Below are 21391 nucleotides of genomic sequence, written 5' to 3'. Positions count from 1 at the left end.
CTGCAAGGATGGTAGAGAAGAAAGTACTAATATTATTTACATCTTTTTCCTTATTTTCTCATTAAATATGTTTTCTAGAACTACCAGGTACATAAACCAAGAGGTAACATATTTTCCAAGAATAATGAGCATAATATACATTAGGTCCCCACAGTTTACCTATACAGCAGACTCTCGATTTACTCGGATTGCATTAACTGGAAGCGGATTAACCAGGACACTTTGACTCCAAATTAACTAGAATAGGTATAAATATATGTTTTGCAAGTAGTAAATAAGTGGTGTTATAAGTCGTCATTGGGATTATATTGCTGCTATATATCCCCTGCCTATATTCACACCTGCAGCTCAAAAAAAAAAAAAAAAAAAAGAGAAAGAGACCAAATGTTTGGTTTATTTTAGTGCATTGTGTCGATTGTTGTTTTCTGTTGCACTGCTAAAGGACAAATTTTGTTTCGTTATTTATGAGATGTCGGTTTTTTTTTTTTTTTTTTTTTTTTTTTTTGGTTTAGAAATTGCAAAAATGATGTGCAAACTTTCAATTAAACAAAAACTTGAAATTATTAGAACCATAATAATGTTGAAAAAATAAAAAATATGTAAAAAATAAAGGGAAGCTATTAGATTTAAAATCGACATCATAAAAAATAAATGCGTGTCCAATATGCACTACTCGCGTATTGGACACGCGAGTTGTGCGTGGTAAGTTTTTTCATTTTTTATCTATCCCCATATTTTTTATGTAGATTGCCAAACATTTTTTGATACAGTAAGTTCCCGACTTACGTAGCTTCAGACTTATGTTACATTATTTATATATATATTTTTTATGTGACTGAAGATTAGAACAGACTCTTGATTTACCGGGGCACACATTTCACCATAATAATGTAAAAACGCACAGAATTCCAGCTATGAGTATTATCGCAAATGCAATAAGATTGAGTTTACTACCCATTTATAATGAATTGCACTAACAGAAAAGCCCAGTAACCTGGAAAGTGCAAATTATTTTTATTGTTTTATGGAAGTGAACCCCAGAAATGTGCTTTAGTAAAATGTGAGCTCAGGTAGGGTGTAATAGTGAGTTTTCACCCTTAACTCTGTGAAGTTCTTTTCAGAAAATTTAATTTTGACTGTTATCACGGTGCTGACTAAGAGAATATGTGACAGCGGTACTAGTAAATCTACCAAGAAAAGGAAAGCAATCGAATTGGAACAGAAAATTAAAATAATAAGGATTTGTCAGTGGCAATGGTGAACACAATAATAAAGTAAAAAGGCAGAATATGAGAAGCGATGAAGAGATTGGCACCAATGAAGTTAACTATAATAATCAAGGCTATGCCTATGAAATACAAATCAGTTTTTACAGTACAATAACATATGTTTTTTTCTTCCTTTTTTTTTTTTTCTTTTCTTATGTACCACTACAGCTACTTCGCTGCTGTCCCCAGATAAAGTTTTTAATTGACCTAATTAAAAATATATAAGTATTTTGGCATATCAGAGATATAGTAACAATATTTTATTAGTAATTTCTGAGTTAGTTACATAAAACTTGACTTACGTAAGACGTCCTGGAACATATCTCTTATACATGTCAGGGGCTTTCTGTATTTTTGGATTAACCGGCAAACGATTATCCGGGAACTTTTTTTTTTACCATCTATCCCGGAAAATCGAGAGTCTACTGTATTTATTTATATCTATGCTATGTAAATTGTCATAAAGAGGACAGAGAGGTCAGTTTATTGGACTGGCCAAAACTAAACAGTGTTAACTTCTCTAAACATTAGCCAACATTAATGATTTATTTCAGCTACATTACCCGGTTTACATATCTTCTGATATTCATTAATTATATATTGTTTTTACTAACCTGCATTCTGGGTTAAAGGAAATATCATCCAGGGCAATGCTATCTAAATCTTTTAATCCAACTTTTCCTTCCAAGATGATTTGGAATGGCTTGTTATATGAGAATTCAACAACTCCTCTCTGCCAGTATTTTCCTTTCTTATTGTCACTATTCCAAACTTGTTCTAAAGGTCCTCCACTGTAGAGTCTCACATAAATGGTTAATTCACCAACTGTTTCACCAAACCTATAATAATAAAAACGCATTTGGCATCTCCCTAAAATTTGGAGATGAAAAATATCAGATATCAGCCATGCACGTTGATTAAATGTTGCTGAATCTTTTGAAAGGTATGCAAAAGTACCACTGGAATTTGAATATGTATGATCAAACAATGGTATATTAGAGAGAGAGAAATTTGCTCCTGCACGTAAAATCCAGTCAATATGATCTTCATTATCTTTCACTTGATGAAATATGCCTAATCCATCTTCAAAATTTATTAATATAAAGTTTTCACAATCTTCTTCATCACTAGAATCCCCACAATCATCTGTCAGATCACATCTATATATCTGTGGAATACAAGCTTTTGAATTTGTGCATAAGAAATGGGTTGACCTAATGCAGTGCTCTTGTCTTGGCTGGGAAAGGTTACAGTTATTTAACTCAAAATCATCTAATGCTAAAAAATTTGAAGATGGGTAATCATTAATAGTAAATGTGAGAAAGAATGGATCTCTATGACGTCCAATACCAATTAGCCCATGTTGCCATTCTTTGCTATCAGATATAGTCCACAGATCAATTATTTCAGTGCCAACAAAAAACAGTTTAACTGAGCTATATGTGGATATATACCAGAAGCTAAATTTACATGTTGTGGCTGAAGAGGAAAATCTGGGACTAATAAATTTAGACAGCGTTTTAAGATGTCTGTCCTGTGAGTCATAAATGAGAAGGTAATGACCAGCTGAGGAATTTGTAGTCTTATCTTGGATGGGCAGGCTAACAATTGATATATCATTTAAATCTTTTGCTATTTCAAATCTTGTAATAATTGCAGAAGTAGCATCTGCTGGTGTAGATGTATGGTTCCATCCACACTGTGATCGATTCTCAAAATTGCATAATGAAGGGCACTCTGACTCATCTTTGCCTGACTTGCAGTCATTCTTAAAATCACAAACTTCTGAAAAAGGAATACATGAATTGTCCTCACAGGAAAATTTCATCTCTTCCTTACATTTTCCAGGAGGATAAACTGTTGGAATGGGTGTAGTAATTACTGTGTACAGAGGTCTACATTCTGGTGTAAAGGAAACATCATCAACTGCTATACCTTCCCTATCTTTATATCCACTTTTACCTTCCAGAATAATAATAAAATCAATTTCGCTGGTTAAAACAACATCATCACGTTTCCATTGATCACCTGTATTACCAAGGACTGTTTTGAGAGTTTTTGGTCTACCCGAGATCATATGATGTAAAATAACCTTCAACTGACTAATGGTACCCTGTATGTGATACCAAAATCTAAAATGGCAGTCCTTAGAACCATCTGCTATAAATGGAGTGCTAGCAATTCGAGCAACATTTCTTTTTTCTCTGCTATCTGGTGCAACATAAAGATAGTAACCAGAACTATTTCCATAAGTATGATCTCTCTTTAGACTGGTATCATCAGATAGCATATTTCCTGCAATTCGAGTCCAATTTGTGGTAGCATCCACTATTTCATGTTTCCAGTTACACAGGTCTTGTTCAAAGTTACAAGTCTCAACATAATTAGAGCAATTTGTTTCATCTGAACTATCCTTACAATCTGCACTAAAATCACATCTGAAGTTTATATCTATACATCCACCATCATCACAACTAAATTCGTTCAATTTACATTTACGAATTTCAGGTGGTGCACAATTAATAAAACTTATCTCATCTAAAGCCATATCACCAGTACTTCCCATGTGTTTAGCAACAAATTCTAATTCCCAACCATTTTCCTGCCTGCCAATACTCACACTAATATTTTTCCAATGATTTTCGGTGTTAATTGATTCTGACCAAAGTTGGACTACATCCTGTCCATTTCTAATCAAGAAGAGATATAATGACTTATCTCTAATGGATGTAGATGAAATATAGTAATAGAAGTTAATATTGCACATAGATGATGAAAATTTTAGTACAGGAGACCTCAGAGGTGCTTTATTCGAAATATATTCAGTTTCTTTCTTAGTGTAAAGATAGTAGCCTGTCAAAGAAACATCTTCAATTGGGCCCGACATATTTATTGATCCCTTCTGACGTATCCATCGACCACTGCTTCTATCACTCCAGCCACAGAAAGGATTATCATCATCATCGAAAGTGCAAGAGCCACAATGAGATTCATCAGACTTATCATTACATTGAGCAACAAAATCACACACCATGATAGCATTGATGCACTGTCCAGAATTACATCTGAACTCCCAATATGTGCAATTGGTTGTCAAAGGAGAATTTGTAGAAACTGTTGGTAAGTCTGGTAAACTAATATCTAAAACTTTACAACCAGAAGTGAATGAAACATCATCGATAACCCAAGATCCTTCTTTATATGAACCAACTGCGGCTTCAATAATAACCTCAAATGGTCCCTCAAGATGATTCAAAGGAATGCTGATTCGTTCATAATATTGTCCGAATGGATTAGAAGTGGTCCATTCTGGCTGCCATCTTCCCTCGTATAAAGACTGTCTGGTGTAGACAGTAAGGGAACCAATACCTTGATAATTCATATAATTTGTATGTCTAAACAATGTCATATATGTAAAGAAGAAACGGAACTTACATGTGTTCTCAAAGTTTTCCATGACAGGACTAACTATACGAGCAATGTCTCCTTTCATTATATACGGATTAATGGAAACATGTAATGCATAGCCATAAACAGAGTTGCGTGTATGATCTCTTTTTGGGATATCAGTATTAGATTGAGAACCTGAACTTCTTAACCATTTCAAGTCTGTTCCATTCATGTTTTTCCAGTCACATAGGTCATATTCAAAACTGCATCTACCTGAATAACTGGCACAGTCTGCTGTTATGGTGTTCTCATCTGAATAATCACCACAATCATCATGAAAGTCACATAGTAAACCACTTGGAATGCAATGATTATTTTTACATAAATACTCATCTTTTTTACAGCTGGCAATAGAAGGATGAGGAAGTGCACAGTCCTTAAAATCTAAGTCATCAATTGCAACAATATTAGATAAAGAAGACATTCCAGTCGCTTTTAATATAATGTTAAAATGATTACTAATACGCCCAACACCTGCTTCTCCTAAATGCCACAAATGACTCTGATTTCCTTTCAAATTGAATACCTCTGTATTTTTGATTTGATGTGTTGCTTTGATAAATATTGTAATAAGCACATCTGAGGCAACATTCATATAATACCAGAAAAACAGTTTACACTGGGAGAAAGATTGCATAAGCGGGGGACTGATGACACTAGCTTCCAATGGTTTCCAAGAGGTATATTGTAATATCAGCCTCAAATAATGGCCTCTGTATTTTTCTCCATATGTGCAGTCAATTTCTGGTTCTCTGAAATCTTTTACATTTGTAACATTCCAAAAGAAAATTCTTAGATTTGAATTGTGATGATTCCAATTACACATACCTTCTTCAAAAGTGCACACTGTTCCACAATTGAGTTCATCAAATTTATCTTTACAGTCTATGTAAAAATCACAAAGTTGATCTGATGAAATAAGAGTGCTACCATCATCACATAAAATATTTGGTACTTCAGGTTTAATAGGCAAACATGTATCTGCTGCTAACGAGAGATCATCAATGGCTACAAACTGTTCATATAATCCAGAAAAATTAGCTTCAAATACAAGTTTATAGTTTTCCAAACTGGTAATATTAGTATTATTCAAAAAAATTTGATCAGTTTGCCATTTAATTCTACTACCGTGCTCAAAAGTCTGGAGCAACACTCTCCATCCTGACTGAAAATATTTCCATACTGAGAGAGTAGGAAGTGCAGTGCCATTAAGGAAATACCAATACTGTAAACATTGATTAGTGTCAGAAGTGAAATACGGAGACATTAAACGGGATGTACTTAAAAGATTTTCACTGTAAGTGTAGAGATATACTCCAAATGGTGTGCCTAAGGTTACATCTCTATCTGGTGCACCTGATCTTATTTTGCCAGATCCCCGTTCCCAAAACGAGTATGAGTTATTGTTGTCATTTGTCCACATACACATATCCTCTTCAAAGTTGCATGAACCCATTGGTTGACATTCTTGATGCAAATTAATATCATCAATAGCGATTGTTCCATTTTTAATATTTACTCCAACAACAACTTCAAATACATACTGAAATGGCATTGGTGGAAGTTTGGGAACTCGTAACTGAACTCCATGCCATTCATCTCCTTCATCTCCTGTTTGTTTCCATAAAGGAACCCTGTAATCTCCATACTTTATGAACACTTGAAGTGTACCCACTTCCTCACCAAAAAGATGATAGAAAAATTCTATACAAGTTCCATCTTTATAATATATTCCTGAATCTAGTCGAGCAATATCTCCAATATTGAGATTCTGACTATTATTAATATAGAAGTAGTTACCAGATGAAGTTCCAAAAGTATGATCTGTCCGTGGACCAGACGATGAGCTTCCATTTCCAACAGACCAGATAAAATCACTTTCAGGATCATTTGTGAATCCACAAGTGTCCTCTTCAATATCACATACTGCTCTTGGTGGGCAATGTCCTGTATTTAAAGCAAAATCATCTAAAGCAATGTCACCACTTTTCAAAGTATCTCCTTTAAAGAACAACTTGTAAGATATACTGCTTTGAATATGAACTTGTGAGTAGCGCCAGGTTGGACCCTGATTGCCTTTCTTTATCCAAATCATTTTAAATTTTTTTTCATCATGAAAATTCTGCAATGCAAGTATAAGACTTCTTACACCAGAACCATACATATAAAACCAGAACTTAAAGCAGATTCCTTCAGGATGTTTTGGCAAAGCATTCATTGAAACCACTTTTGCATACATATCATTTTCTGCTTTAGTCTGATTGTTAACAATTAAGTAATGACCATAGGTAGATAATGTTGTATGATCGGTTCTCGGAATAGTTGAATATATGCTACGATGGCCATTTCTAATTACCCATTGGTAATTTTTCAAGTTAGGATCATTTTCCCACATGCACATGTCACTTTCAAAATTGCAGTCAAAAAATGTAGGTGGATAGGTTGGTCTCAATGGTAGTTCTGTTGTAACAGGAAGAGTTGTAACTCCACATTGATACTGCTGAAAATTTATATTATCAATGGCTATTCCATGACCAGAATCACTATCTTGATCACTATGAACATGTACCATAAAAGCAAGATTAAAATAGTCTCCAGCATTAGCTCCCTTTATGCCTATTTCAGTATAATTCCACTTATCTGTCTGACTCTCTTCAGAGCCAATAGCTAAAAGAATTACCCATTCACTACCAATACTTAACTGCTGCACATATAGAGAAGAATTTGTAATACTGAACATGTTAAACCAAAAGGAAAAGCAGTAGTCCGAAAACAATTCAATATCTTCACTAATTAGCATCGCCCGACTAAGAGATCTCTGCTGTGAGATATCAGCATACATATAATGACCCTGAACAGTAAAAGTCATATCTACAAGTGGTCCAATTCCTAAATTTTTATCTGATCCTGTTCTACGAATCCAGTTAAAATCATTTTCCTCTATAATATTTGCCCATCCACAACTATGCTTCTCAAAATCACATGATACTGGGTCTGGACATGTTCCATCTAAAATTTGAATATCATCAATAGCAATGTATCCTTCAGAATTTCCTGTACCAGTTTTTCCTATAATTATCACATTATATACTGGAAGAGAAGCAAATGAAACTTTTCCAAATCTCCAGGTTCCCAAATGATCTCCATGACGCATCCAGAGTAAAGTTTCTGATTCTCTATCTTTGCCTGTATATTGAGACACGGTTAGTGAACCACTAGATCTACCAAACATATTGTACCATAAATGAACACATGATTGTCCAATGTTAAAGAAGAATGGAGAGGTTAATTTAGCAATTTCCACATACTGACTTTTTTGAAGATACAGAAAATATCCAAACATGGTGTTAGTACTATGATCTACAGCAGGTTTTTGTGCGGAAAAATTTCCATTACCTTGGCTACGCATCCATCCTGTTTTTCCTGTGTATGAATGATTCCAACCACAAAAATCTTCCTCAAAATCACACACTGTTGTCCTATAACATGCACCATCAACTAGTTTAACATCATCAACTGCAACAACCCCCTGCTTTCCTCTCTTTGAGGTTGCAACAATACTTATGTAATAATTTGTAGAAGAATTAATATGCACATATCCATGAAACCACTTATTTTCTTTTCCGCCATTTTCTTTCCAAGCTTCTGCAACAAAAGCAGAATTAATCTCAATTGAAAGTGAACCAATATTTCTTCCATACATGTGATACCAAAATGAAAAGCAACTGCCCTCAGTACCAGTAAGAGCTAGTGTAGGACTCATTAAAACTGCTTTGCTTTCTTTTTTGCCAATCAAATTGCTAGGGTCAACATATGAGTAATATCCTTTTCCTGTTGTATGGTCTGATGTGGGACCTGTAAAATTAGCTGTTGTCATTCCATTTCCCAAACGCCACTGATAGGGTGCATTTTCTTGATGCCAGAAACAAAACCCATCATCAAAATTGCAATCAGCTTGTAACTGTTTTGGGTCGCAGTTTAAGAAGCTGATCTCATCAACTGCTATAAAATCACCATTATTCTTCAAATTCCCTTCAAATAATAGAGCAGAACCACGACTAGAACTAGGAACTTTAGCCTCTTGTTTAACCCACTGTTTACTGCTTTTTTCAGAAGACCAGAGATCAGAATTCTTGGTAAAACTTTCTTTTGTTCCATGATATAAGTTTAGTATTGATTCATCATCTGAATAATATACATAATACCAAAACAAAACAGCACAATGACTAGATATTGGAGGCAATGAAGGACTAATCAAAATGGCTCCAGAACTAAAAATTCCAGAACTTTTGCTAATATACATGTAGTATCCATCAGTACCATTATAATCAGTTTTTGGCTTATTGGATGCTTTTATAAGTGAAGATCTTTGTCGTAGCCACTGTGTGATCCCAGTGCTTTTATCAACCCAGTTACATGTATCGTATTCAAAGTTACAAGTTCCACAGTTTACTTCATCTGATGCATCTTTGCAATCAACAGTAAAGTCACAAACTTTAAAATTATCAATACAGGCACTGTGATCACTACACTTGAATTTTGTCCCACAGGGATCCCTTGTTGGTGGATTCAGTGTTGTCACTGGAGTAGGGAGAAATCCATCATAAGGAAGGCACTCTGGAGTAACAGAAATATCATCAACTGCTATGTCTGATAATGTACCATTGCCTAATACCCCTTCAATTATGTAATGAAAAGGTCTGCTATCCTTGACATACGCCACTGCTCGCTCCCACACCTGTGAATCATTTGCATTTTTAAACCACAACTGATTCCAAGACCAGCCATTTTGTTCAATTTCAGAATAAACTTTCAAACCCATAACATTTTCTCCATAAAGATAGTAATAGAATCTCAAAGCACAAATGGCATTCTCCTTCACCAAATAATTAGGGCTATATAACCAGGCCAAGCTCTTTGAAATGCTTGTATCTTCCCGCTGTAGAACAGCATAATTTCCAACAGAATCTAAACCCTTTGTGTGATCATTTAATGGTCCAGTGTTCCTATTATTACGACTGCTTTTTGATGAAATGATTTTCCAATTATTCTGTGATGATGAATTAAATGTCCAATCACAGTTTCCTTCATTTTCAAATGTACAAGGTTTGTAATAATTTTTACAAAGGGAGGGAAATTCATCAGTGCCATCACCACAGTCATCAGTTAAATCACACAGGAATTCTTTTGAAATGCAAGCTTTAGTAATTGCACATTGAATTTCATCAATATTGCAATTTTCTCTACTTGCTTTAGGTGGACTGCAATTTTCAAATGATATGTCGTCTACTGCAATTGTACCATAAGGATGCGTCACGGCAAAAATCTCAATAGAAAAATCTCTCATTGTGCTGCCAATATAAGCAATACCAAGATTCCAGTTATTATTTATAGTGGATCCAGTTATCTCCCATAAACTACTCATACTACTTGAGTCAATTTTTTTTATTATTCTCAATGGGCCTACATTGCCACGACCAAAAAGAAAATACCAGAATACCATTCTGCAAGAAGAATAAGATTTCTTAAATTGATATTCACTAGATGGACTTCTAAGTATTATTTTACCATAATATCGTGGAGAAATTATAAACCATCCATCAGTAGTATTTGATGTGTGATCAACTTTAATATCCCGTGAGTTAAATCCCTGCGTACGCTGCCATTTCTCTGAAGAGAGTCCAATGTTTGACCAACCACAGTCTCCATGTTCAAAGTCACAATATCCACAGTGAATCTCATCCTCACCAGTAATATTACAGTCTTGTTCAAAGTTGCAGACTTTAGAATATGGAACAGAAATACCACCCTGGTGACAATCAAAAGTACCATTACTTGGTACAGAACAAATTTTGGGTACTATCTCAATGTCATCTAAAGCAATATCACTAAGATTTCCCTTGGTAATTCCAAACAGTAGGAGCTGATATTCATCTTCTGCTTCTAAAATTTCAGTTTCAATATTTATTTTAAAGTTTATCCATTCAGAACTTAGGTTATTTTCTCGTTTCCATATTAGCTTCTCCAGTGCATTGTTCATGGTATCAAAGGATGCTAGTTTAACTCCAAAAGTTCCCATTTCAGTACCATTCATGTGCAACCATAAAGATAAACACATAGCAGGCAAAGGCAGACTAAAATATTCTGATTCCAAGATACCCATTAAATTTCTCTGACCTTTGGGATTTGCTGCATGTAGATATATATACGAACCTGAATTAATAAAAAAAAAAACCATTATCAACCAAGTGTTTTTACATATATACAGAAACATATATAGCAATAACATGAATAAACTGATTTAAAGCAATTATAGATTATAATAATACCGAAAATAAATATGTTTTAAACTACAGATGTGCAATCTGTGGCCTGGAAGGAAGGATGTCACATATATAGCAATAAACATGAATAAACTGATAAACAGCAATTATAGATCATAATATTAAAGCAAATAAATATGTTTTAAACTACAGATGTGCAATCTGTGGGCTGGAAGGAAGGGTGTTAAATGTCACGATGCCTATAGACAGCTTTCATTCAGCCAAAATAATAAAAATAGTAATGAAAATGTTTTTTAAATGGAAACGACACATACCAAAGAAGAAATACATTGGGAACAGTCTTTGATCACAGATTATGATCTTTGTAAATAATGCAAGAAAGTAAGCTTAAACAGCATCAGTCAAAAAAATAAATAAATAAAATCCCACCATCCCATATCATCTGGTCTATAAAAATATTGCCTTATACAATGGTTAAGCCACATCTTGAGTACTTCATGCAGGTCTGGAACTCCCATTTTAGGAAAGTTCAATCTGGAAGGGTGCATTTATTTCGTGAATATATGATAGCAATCATTCGTGGATCTCCTCATACACATTGGTCTGCTTAACATAAGAACTAGTACAAAATGGGTTTTAGAGTTCTAGATGGCTTGCAATGTACAAAAGTACTCACTCTTGTGTTTTAAATCAATTGCTAACTCTAATAGTGAAGGAGGTAACAATGGACCAGTCTGTCTGACTTAAGTGGCAGAGAAAATTATGGAGAAATCAGATAGAGTGCATTTCAGGATCATTTTGATAGAAATAGAATTATGAAGGAAACAGCATAAATTTCTTAAGAGAAAATGATGTTTAACCAACCTGGTTAACTATTTTTACAGAGTCACTCATCAATTGGATGTAGGAAATAATTTAAACTTTGAAATTATTCCATACATCCAGAGCATTTGATTCAGTCCTGTATGAGAGTTTACTGTAGAAGCTGGAACATGTTGGAATCACCGGGAAAATCGTAAGTTGGTATGAAGGATGGCTGAAGGGTAGAAGGTAGCTAGTTGTGATTAGCAGGTTCTTCTATGAATCGGATCAGTAGTGGGACCACTCCTTTTTGATTTTTTTTTAAACAACCTCAACAAAGGGATTGAGATCATGAAATTAAAATCTGCAAATGATATCAAGACAGGTGGCGTATCAGTAAGTGTAGCCACTTCAGGGACTCTTAGATAGACTTCAAAGATGATCAGGAAAGTGGTAGCTATCTTTTAATGCGGTGAAATGCAAGGGAGCAGCAACCCCAAAATAACTTACTCACTTAGTGGGGATCTAAAAACAGCACACGAAAAACAGAGATTTGGAAGTTATTATGCAGTTGCATACGAAGTTCTCTGAGCATTGCAGACAGGAAACAAGAAGGGATCCGTGGTGTCCTATTCAATGATTTATTGAATACTTAATTGTAGAGATGTAGAAGTCATAAATACTCTGTATAAGGCAACCATAAGACTACACTTAGCCCAGGTATGGAGACAAAATTAAAAACAAAAGCATCAAGTTTCTTGAAAAAATCCAAAGATGGTTTCTAAGCAAGAGTGTCATTTTGTTTGTTAAAAGAAAACTCATACTTAGAAAGGCTTTAAATATGTGAGCTGCAGAGCCTGGAAACTAACACCTTAGAAGAGACTTGGTTGAGGTGCATGGCAAGGATCTAAGAGGTGAAAGGAAAATGAATGAAGGTGAAATTTGTTATAAATGATTCTGTTATAAACCGTTATAAATGATTCTAAAATTATGAGCCATCTATTCAAATTATGGGGAGGAGGAGGAGTAGCCTGGATTGCAGCAAGCTTTATTTTAGCCAGAGAGTTGTCAATTATAGGAAGAATTTGCTTCCATGGGTGGCTGAAGCTGACAGCTTGGGGAAATTCATAGATCAGGCTGGATAGATACCTATGTGAGGAGGGAGTCAAATAAGTGGTTTATTAGCTTTTTATTTTATTTTATTGTTATTATTATTTTTTTTTGCCAATGCAGCAAAAGCCCAGGGCTGCCGTACACAATGGCTAATACTAATACAATTACATATTTTTACTAATGCAATTACTTTATTACTAATACAATCACTTTTCTTTTTTTTTATTAATACAATCACTTCTTTTTTTTTTACTAATACAATTACATAATTTTTCACATTAAGGTTTAACCATTATAAATTTATTGAAAAATCAAAGGAAGTAAACATTAACAGAACTTAAAATTCAGAACTATTTATTCAGTGTCAAGTTCTTCCTGAATATTTATACAGATGATCCATAGCTTCATTTATATATGTAGCTATGTAAATAAGGTCACACATGTTTTCACAAGAAGCATCATTACATTACATCTCATATTGCTAATCACCTTACAAGTAACCTGTTTTATGTAGTATTTTCCCTAAAAGAAATAAGTCACAACATGTTCTCACTAAAACATCCTCATCACTCAGATCATACCATTCTAGAGGTTGCTGGCAGGTCACTAGGCATTCTAAGAACTGACAACACAATATGAGGGGCAACAAAGCGCAGAAAGTTGCAACCAATAATAGAATTACAAGGGATATTTAAGTGTTTTACAGCAGATATTCAATTGTGATTTCTCACACCTTATACTGTGTAATTCGGTCATTACTGGATTGTCAACTCTTACACTTAGGGTATCTCCCTTAACCAACTTAAAGTCTGCTGACGAGGCTAGTTGGGGCCAGACGTGTTCAAAGCCGCTAAGTGTATTTTTCTTATTTATTGATTTGAAATTATTGTTTTTCTAAAACTATTGATTTAAATTTAGTAATATAGCATTATTTTGTGATATTTCTGATTAATCTGGTGTATTTATTCATTACTCGGAATTGTAATTGCATAAAAGTATCGGCATAAAAGTATCAAATCCACGTGTTACAAGTTGCAACTCCGCTGAACGAGAAGTTTTTTAGCCATATTTAGCCACTTATTGAATATTTTTTACATCAAATTATTTTTTGTAAGTAGCTTATAGACCTGGTAAGGATCATTAGTTTATTCTGAATTGAGATAGTGAGATTTGAAAGTTAATTAATACTTAAGGGTCCATAGATTACCGTTCGTAACTTCCCGCCTTTGTCTTTGTCATACGATCGTTATATATCGAACCTAGTTAGCATTAGGTTATAATATTTTCAGCGATCGGTAAAATCTATTAAACTTGTTGAACTTCGTTGGCATTTAAATTGCATTTTTAACTAAATACATATACCGACTTAGATTACAAACGTAACATAATTAATTAATACATAACTGATACGGAAGTTATATAAAGAGAACTCGGAGATAATTAATACTTGACACTAAAAAATATATATCCCGTTATAACTGTGTTGGGAGATAAGTTAGGGTTATAAACTGAAATTGAAATTTTATTTAAATTCAAAGTAATCATGACTCAGACCAGAGCAGCAAAACAAAAGGCTCAAGCTAATGGAAGTGATGTGGCTCAGAGGAGAACTGAGGGGGGCAGTTGCCTTCTAAATCACAGCCTTCTAAAATGCAAAGCTTGCATGATGTTTGTGGAGCATTCAGGTACGGGACAAGATATTGCCATGGAGGATGTCTTTGTGTGTGCACGATGCAAGGAGTGTATCGAAATCAGGCAACAACTCAGAGTTCGTATGGGCCTATATGAGAGCTTGAAGGACAGGACGGATGCCTTCGAAGGAACTAAATTGAGGGGCCCATCAAGCTCTCAGCTGCCCACCTCAACGCCAGAGCTTGCACTTGGTCATCGTGAAACACAGCGGCAACCCCCAAGGCAGAATGCGCTCAACCCAAAGGAACTAGTAGTTGTTGGTGACTCTAGCATTAGCATTAGTAGAGGCATTTGATGCAAGAAAGCAAGCTTATGCAGCATCAGCCAAAAAAAAAAAAAAAAAAACACTTCCACTTCACCCCTCTGTTCGTTCAAAATACCTGTCCAGCTGAGCCTTAAACTTATTTAGGCTATCAACCTCCACCAGAAGGGATGGTGGAAGTCTGTTCCACCAACCAACCACCCGCTGGCTAAAGGCAAATTTCCGCACGTCTATCCTACATCTGTCTTTCCTCAATTTGAATTTATGCCCTCTCAGGTGATTTTTCTGAGCTAGAGGAAGAATCCCATCAGCATTGAGCATGCTTAAACCATTCAAGGCTTTATACACCTCTATCAGATCACCTCGCTGGTGCCTAGTCTCCAGACACTGTAATTTGCAAAATTTAAGCCTTTCTTTGTAAGAGCACCCCTTTGTTCCATTCACTAATCTTGTTGCCCTTCTCTGTACTCGTTCCAGCAGCTCTACATCCTTCTTGAAATGAGGCCTCCAGACCTGTATATAGTACTCTAGGTGTGGCCTGACCATTGCCTTATACAATGGAATAATCACCTCCTTATCCCTGCTGGAAAAATTCCTGTATATCATTGACAATACTCCATGAGCTACTCTTGCAGCCCGTCTGCACTGCTCAGAGAACTTCATATCTGCCTGCACAACCACCCCCAAGTCCCTTTCATTCTCTACCACTGTCAGTGTAGTACCACAGAGTTGATACGTTGCTCTGGGGTTGCTGTTTCCCATGTGTAGTACTTTACATTTGTCAATGTGAAACTTCATTTGCCACCTCTCAGCCCATCTGCTCAACCTTTCCAGATCCTGTTGCAGCAGCATAGTGTCAGTAGTGTCCTTGACAACCCTGCCAACCTTTGTATCGTCTGCAAACTTGGACATTAAGCTTGATATACCATCATCAATATCATTTATAAATACAGAAAACAATAATGGACCCAACACTGAGCCCTGAGGGACTCCACTAATAACATTAGTCCACGATGAGCAGTGTCCATTGATTACCACTCTCTGTCTTCTCCCCCTCAACCACCCCTTTATCCATAGCAGCAATTTGCCTCCAATGTCACACTGCTCCAATTTGTGTAGCAGTCTTCCATGTGCAACAGTATCAAAAGCCTTTCTAAGATCCAAGTATATAATATCAAAGTTATTCCCTGCATCCAGTTCTTTTGTGACTGCATCATAGTATCCAATCAAGTTGGTCAGGCAAGACTTCCCCTTAACAAAACCATGCTGTGTCTGAGCTATAACTGAAGTCTTGTCTAAATGATCCTGCAGTGCTTCTTTAACCAGTGCCTCCATTAATTTTCCTACAACAGAAGTTAAGCTCACAGGTCTATAATTACTTGTGTCAGCCTTTGATCCTCCTTTGTGAATTGGGGTCATATTTTCACATTTCCAGTCTATGGGTACCTCCCCTGAGTCCAAGGAAGCTCTCATAATTATGGCTAAGGGTTTGCTTACTTCCTTTGCTGCCTCCTTTAATATAAATGGATAGATCCAATCCACCCCGGGGGGCCTTTCTTGTGTTTATCTTCAACAGTTTCTCCTCCACATTACTCCCAGTTATTTCAAGATTCTGTAGCTTACTGCTAGAGTTGAATACACCTCTGGCATTCCCCTTTCTGAATAACTCCTCATGTGTGAATGTCGATGCGAAATATTCATTTAGTTTGTTAGCTACCTGAGCAGGATCATCAACAGTTGACCCATCAATATCAAGTGGACCAATCTGATTCATCCCCTTCCTTCTAGAGTTTACATAAGTAAAGAACTCTTTGCTGTTTTTCTTTGCATCCCTTGCCAAGGATTTCTCGTAATCTGCCTTCGCCTGCCTAACCTCCTTTGTAACTTGGTTGCATATCAACTTGTATCTATCATAGGCTTCTGTGTCATGTGTTAATTTGTAAGTATCCCGTGCATTTTTCTTCTCTGCCATATGCCTCATTAGTTCATCTGACATTCATTTTGGCCTAAACCTTGAACAATATTTCTTAGTTGGTATGTAAAGCCTAGTAGCTTCCAAGATAAGATCTTTGAATGTTTCCCATTTTGAATTTGCTTTTGGTAACATCATCAGTTGGTCCCACTGTATAGAATTTAAATACTGTCTCAGTCCATCGTAGTCGCCTTTACGGAAGCAATAACCGTTCCCTTTACCCCTAATGGTAGTTACCTCTTTGAGTAAATCCCACTTCAGCACACTGTGATCACTGCCACCTAGTGGTTCATTTATCTGCAGATTCTTAATGCATGTAGAATCACTGATGATAATCAAATCAAGAGTATTACTCCCTCTAGTTGCCTCCCGAACATGCGATGTAGAAAACAATCATCCAATAAATCCACAAAAGCTCTGCTAGTGTGTGAGTAACCAGCCCCCAAATTCCAGTCAATATCTGGGAAATTAAAATCTCCCATTATAAGACTCTCTGATTTACTGGCCCACTCTATTTCCCCGTACAGTTCCTTATTATACTCATCAGAGTCATTAGGCCTATAGCACACTCCTACTCTCAATTTTGATCTCCCAATGCTCTATTGTCAGGGAAACGGGGAACATGCTTTGTAAAAAGGATAGGTGGAACAGGACCAGGATATGTCTTCCAGGGGCAAAGGTTGATGACGTTGTAGAGCGAATATCATCTTTTAAGGGCACAAAAGGTGATATAGTTGTACATGTTGGCACTAATGATATTAAGAATAGCAGACCGGCAGAATTGCTTAACAAGTACAGGTCACTGTTGAAAAAAAACCGTGAAATAGGGTTGAATTTGAAAGTGTCTGCAATTCTGCCCAGACACGATAGGAGGGAGTATATGATGAGAACCTTGTCGATCAATTCGGCCCTGTAAAGATTGTGCAAGGCTCAAGGGGTAGACTTTTTTTCAGCCTGGACTGTACTTGTTAACAGGAGAGATTGCTTCTACAGGGATGGGATACACTTAAATAGAAAGGGTGCAAGAATATTTCTGATGCTATCGAGCCAGTGATAGGTGGGTCGGAAAACTGCTAGCTTGGGGGGAGACAAAGACGAATAGATTAACAGTAACCACTGGCAGAGGTGAAAGAGATTCTTGCACTGCTTCTATTGGAATGAGCAGAAGCCTGAAAAACAAGGTGCAGGATATTTCAGAGACTGCTGGGAGTCATTGGGGTACAAGTAAACACATGGGTTGTGTTAGGGTAGCTAAGAATAGAAATGGGTGCATGTATACTTGGGTGTACACCAATGCTAGGAGTTTAGTAAATAAATTTGATGAATTTGAGGTATTGCTCAAAACATCAAAGGCAGATATTGTTGGGATATCAGAGACTTGGTGTCACACAGATATAAGGAATGCAGAACTGGAATTTGGGGAGTACAATGTCTACAGAAAGGATATACAGTATAGGAAGGGAGGACGGTTTATGCTATTAGTTAAGAAATACATAAAATCCAAGGAAGTGAAGCCAGTGGACATCGCTGGACAGTGCAGTGTTGAGTCAGTTTGGTGCGACATAAGCATTGGGAGATCAAAATTGAGGGTAGGAGTGTGCTATAGGCCTAATGACTCTGATGAATATAATAAGAAACTGTACAGGGAAATAGAGTGGGCCAGTAAATCAGAGAGTCTTATAATGGGAGATTTTAATTTCCCAGATATTGACTGGAATTTGGGGGCTGGTCACTCACACACTAGCAAGGCTTTTGTGGATTTATTGGATGATTGTTTTCTACATCAGCATGTTCGGGAGGCAACTAGAGGGAGGAATACTCTTGATTTGATTATCAGTAGTGATTCTTCATGCATTAAGAATCTGCAGATAAAAGAACCACTAGGTGGCAGTGATCACAGTGGGCTGAAGTGGGATTTACTGAAAGAGGTAACTACCATTAGGGGTAAAGGGAAGGGTTATTGCTTTCGTAAAGGCGACTACGATGGACTGAAACAGTATTTAAATTCTATACAGTGGGACCAACTGATGATGTTACCAAAAGCAAATTCAAAATGGGAAACATTCAAAGATCTTATCTTGGAAGCTACTAGGCTTTACATACCAACTAAGAAATATTGTTCAAGGTTTAGGCCAAAATGAATGTCAGATGAACTAATGAGGCATATGGCAGAGAAGAAACATGCATGGGATACATACAAATTAACACATGACACAGAAGCCTATGATAGATACAAGTTGATCTGTAACCAAGTTACAAAGGAAGTTAGGCAGGCGAAGGCAGATTACGAGAAATCTTTGGCAAGGGATGCAAAGAAAAACAGCAAAGAGTTCTTTACTTATGTAAACTGTAGAAGGAAGGGGATGAATCAGATTGGTCCACTTGATATCGATGGGTCAACTGTTGATGATCATGCTCAGGTAGCTAACAAACTAAATGAATATTTTGCATCGACATTCACACAGGAGGAGTTATTTAGCGAGGGTAAAGCCAGAGGTGTATTCAACTCTAGCAGTAAGATAGAGGATCTTGTAATAACTGAGAGTAAAGTGGAGGAGAAATTGTTGAAGCTAAACACAAGAAAGGCACCCAGGGGTGGATGGATCTATCCAGTTATATTAAAGGAGGCAACAGAGGAAGTAAGCAAACCCTTAGACATAATGATGAGAGCTTCCTTGGACTCAGGGGAGGTACCCACAGAATGGAGAAGTACAAATGTGACCCCAATTCACAAAGGAGGATCAAAGACTGACACAAGCAATTATAGACCTGTGAGTATAACTTCTGTTCCAGGAAAATTAATGGAGGCAGTAGTTAAAGAAGCACTGCAGGATCATTTAGACAAGACTTCAGTTATAGCTCGGATACAGCATGGTTTTCTTAAGGGGAAGTCTTGCCTGACTAATTTGATTGGACACTATGATGCAGTCACAAAGGAACTGGATGCGCGGAATAACTTTGATATTATATACTTGGATATTAGAAAGGCTTTTGATACTGTTGCACATAGAAGACTGCTGCACAAATTGGAGCAGTGTGACATTGGAGGCAAATTGCTGCTGTGGATAAAGGGGTGGCTGAGGGGGAGAAGACAGAGAGTGGTAATCAATGGACACTGCTCATCGTGGACTAATGTTATTAGTGGAGTTCCTCACGGCTCAGTGTTGGGTCCATTATTGTTTTCTGTATTTATAAATGATATTGATGAGGGTATATCAAGCTTAATGTCGAAGTTTGCAGACGATATAAAGGTAGGCAGGGTTGTCAAGGACACTACTGACACTATGCTGCTGCAACAGGATCTGGAAAGTTGGAGCAGATGGGCTGAGAGGTGGCAAATGAAGTTTATCATTGACAAATGTAAAGTACTACACATGGGAAACAGCAACCCCAGAGCAACGTATCAACTCTGTGGTACTACACTGACAGTGGTAGAGAATGAAAGGGACCTGGGGGTGGTTGTGCAGGCAGATATGAAGTTCTCTGAGCAGTGCAGACGGGCTGCAAGAGTAGCTCATGGTGTATTGTCAATGATATATAGGAATTTTTCTAGCAGGGATAAGGAGGTGAATATTTCCTTGTATAAGGCAATGGTCAGGCCACACCTGGAGTACTGTATACAGGTCTGGAGGCCTCATTTCAAGAAGGTGGTAGAGCTGCTGGAACGAGTACAGAGAAAGGCAACAAGATTAGTGAATGGAACAAAGTCAAATTTCTGCACATCTATCCTACAACCGTATTTCCACACTTTGAATTTATGCCCTCTCAGGAGATTATTCTGAGCAAGAGAAAGAATCCCATCAGCATTGAGTATGCTCAAACAATTCTAGGCTTTATACACCTCAATAAGATCACCTCTCAGGTGACTAGTCCTCCAGACATTGAAATTTACGAAAAATTAACCTTTCTTCATAAGAGCAACCATTTGATCCATTAACCACTCTTGTTTCCCTTCTCTGAACTCATTCCAGCAGCTCTAAAACTTTTTTTAAAATGAGGGCTCCAAACCTGCATGCAGAACTCAAGGTGTGGCCTGACCATTGCCTTATACAAGGGGATAATCACCTCCTTATCCCAGCTAGAAAAATTCCTCAATATTATTGATAATACACACCATGAGCTACTCTTGCAGACTGTCTGCACTACCCAGAAAACTTCATATCTGCCTGCACAATTACATCCCAGGTTCTTCTCACTCTCTACAACTGTCAGCGTATTATTATTATTATTATTATTATTATTATTATTAATAGCCACATGGTACAAGGAAGCCTGAGGCTTATGCTGCACCAGCCAAAAAAAAAAAAATTCCCAAGTTACCCTCTGTTGTTGTTATTTGGTTTTCAGGAGCATTAGCAACTAAGGCCATATTGCTCCATGATATGCGCTGGTCATTCCCTGACCTTTCCGCATCGTCCGTATTTGGTGGTGACGGGCTCGAACCCCGGTCTAATCAAGAAGCATGTGCTACGCACTGCTGATCCTTCCCACCTGGCTACAAAGGCGACCTTACCACCTGTTTGTGTGTGAGAGTGAGTGAGAGAGAGAG

At 36.7% G+C, this 21391-nt stretch overlaps 1 protein-coding gene across 1 annotated transcript in view; it reads right to left on the bottom strand.

Moving 5' to 3' along the window:
- Positions 1 to 21391, bottom strand: part of LOC150078523 (MAM and LDL-receptor class A domain-containing protein 2-like) — a 765548-nt gene that overhangs the window by 551006 nt on the left and 193151 nt on the right. Inside the window, exon 11 of the mRNA XM_090384594.1 lies at positions 1883 to 10931. Coding sequence (XP_090240720.1) covers positions 1883 to 10931 — 9049 coding nt within the window. The remainder of the gene's footprint in view (positions 1 to 1882; positions 10932 to 21391) is intronic.

The sequence above is a fragment of the Mastigoproctus giganteus genome, chromosome 11 (assembly GCF_048544385.1).
Source record: "Mastigoproctus giganteus isolate SK-2022 chromosome 11, ASM4854438v1, whole genome shotgun sequence".
Classification (NCBI taxonomy): Eukaryota; Metazoa; Arthropoda; class Arachnida; order Uropygi; family Thelyphonidae; genus Mastigoproctus; species Mastigoproctus giganteus.
The sequence above is the reverse complement of the archived record's forward strand: the minus strand, read 5'-3'. Positions and strand labels throughout refer to the sequence as shown.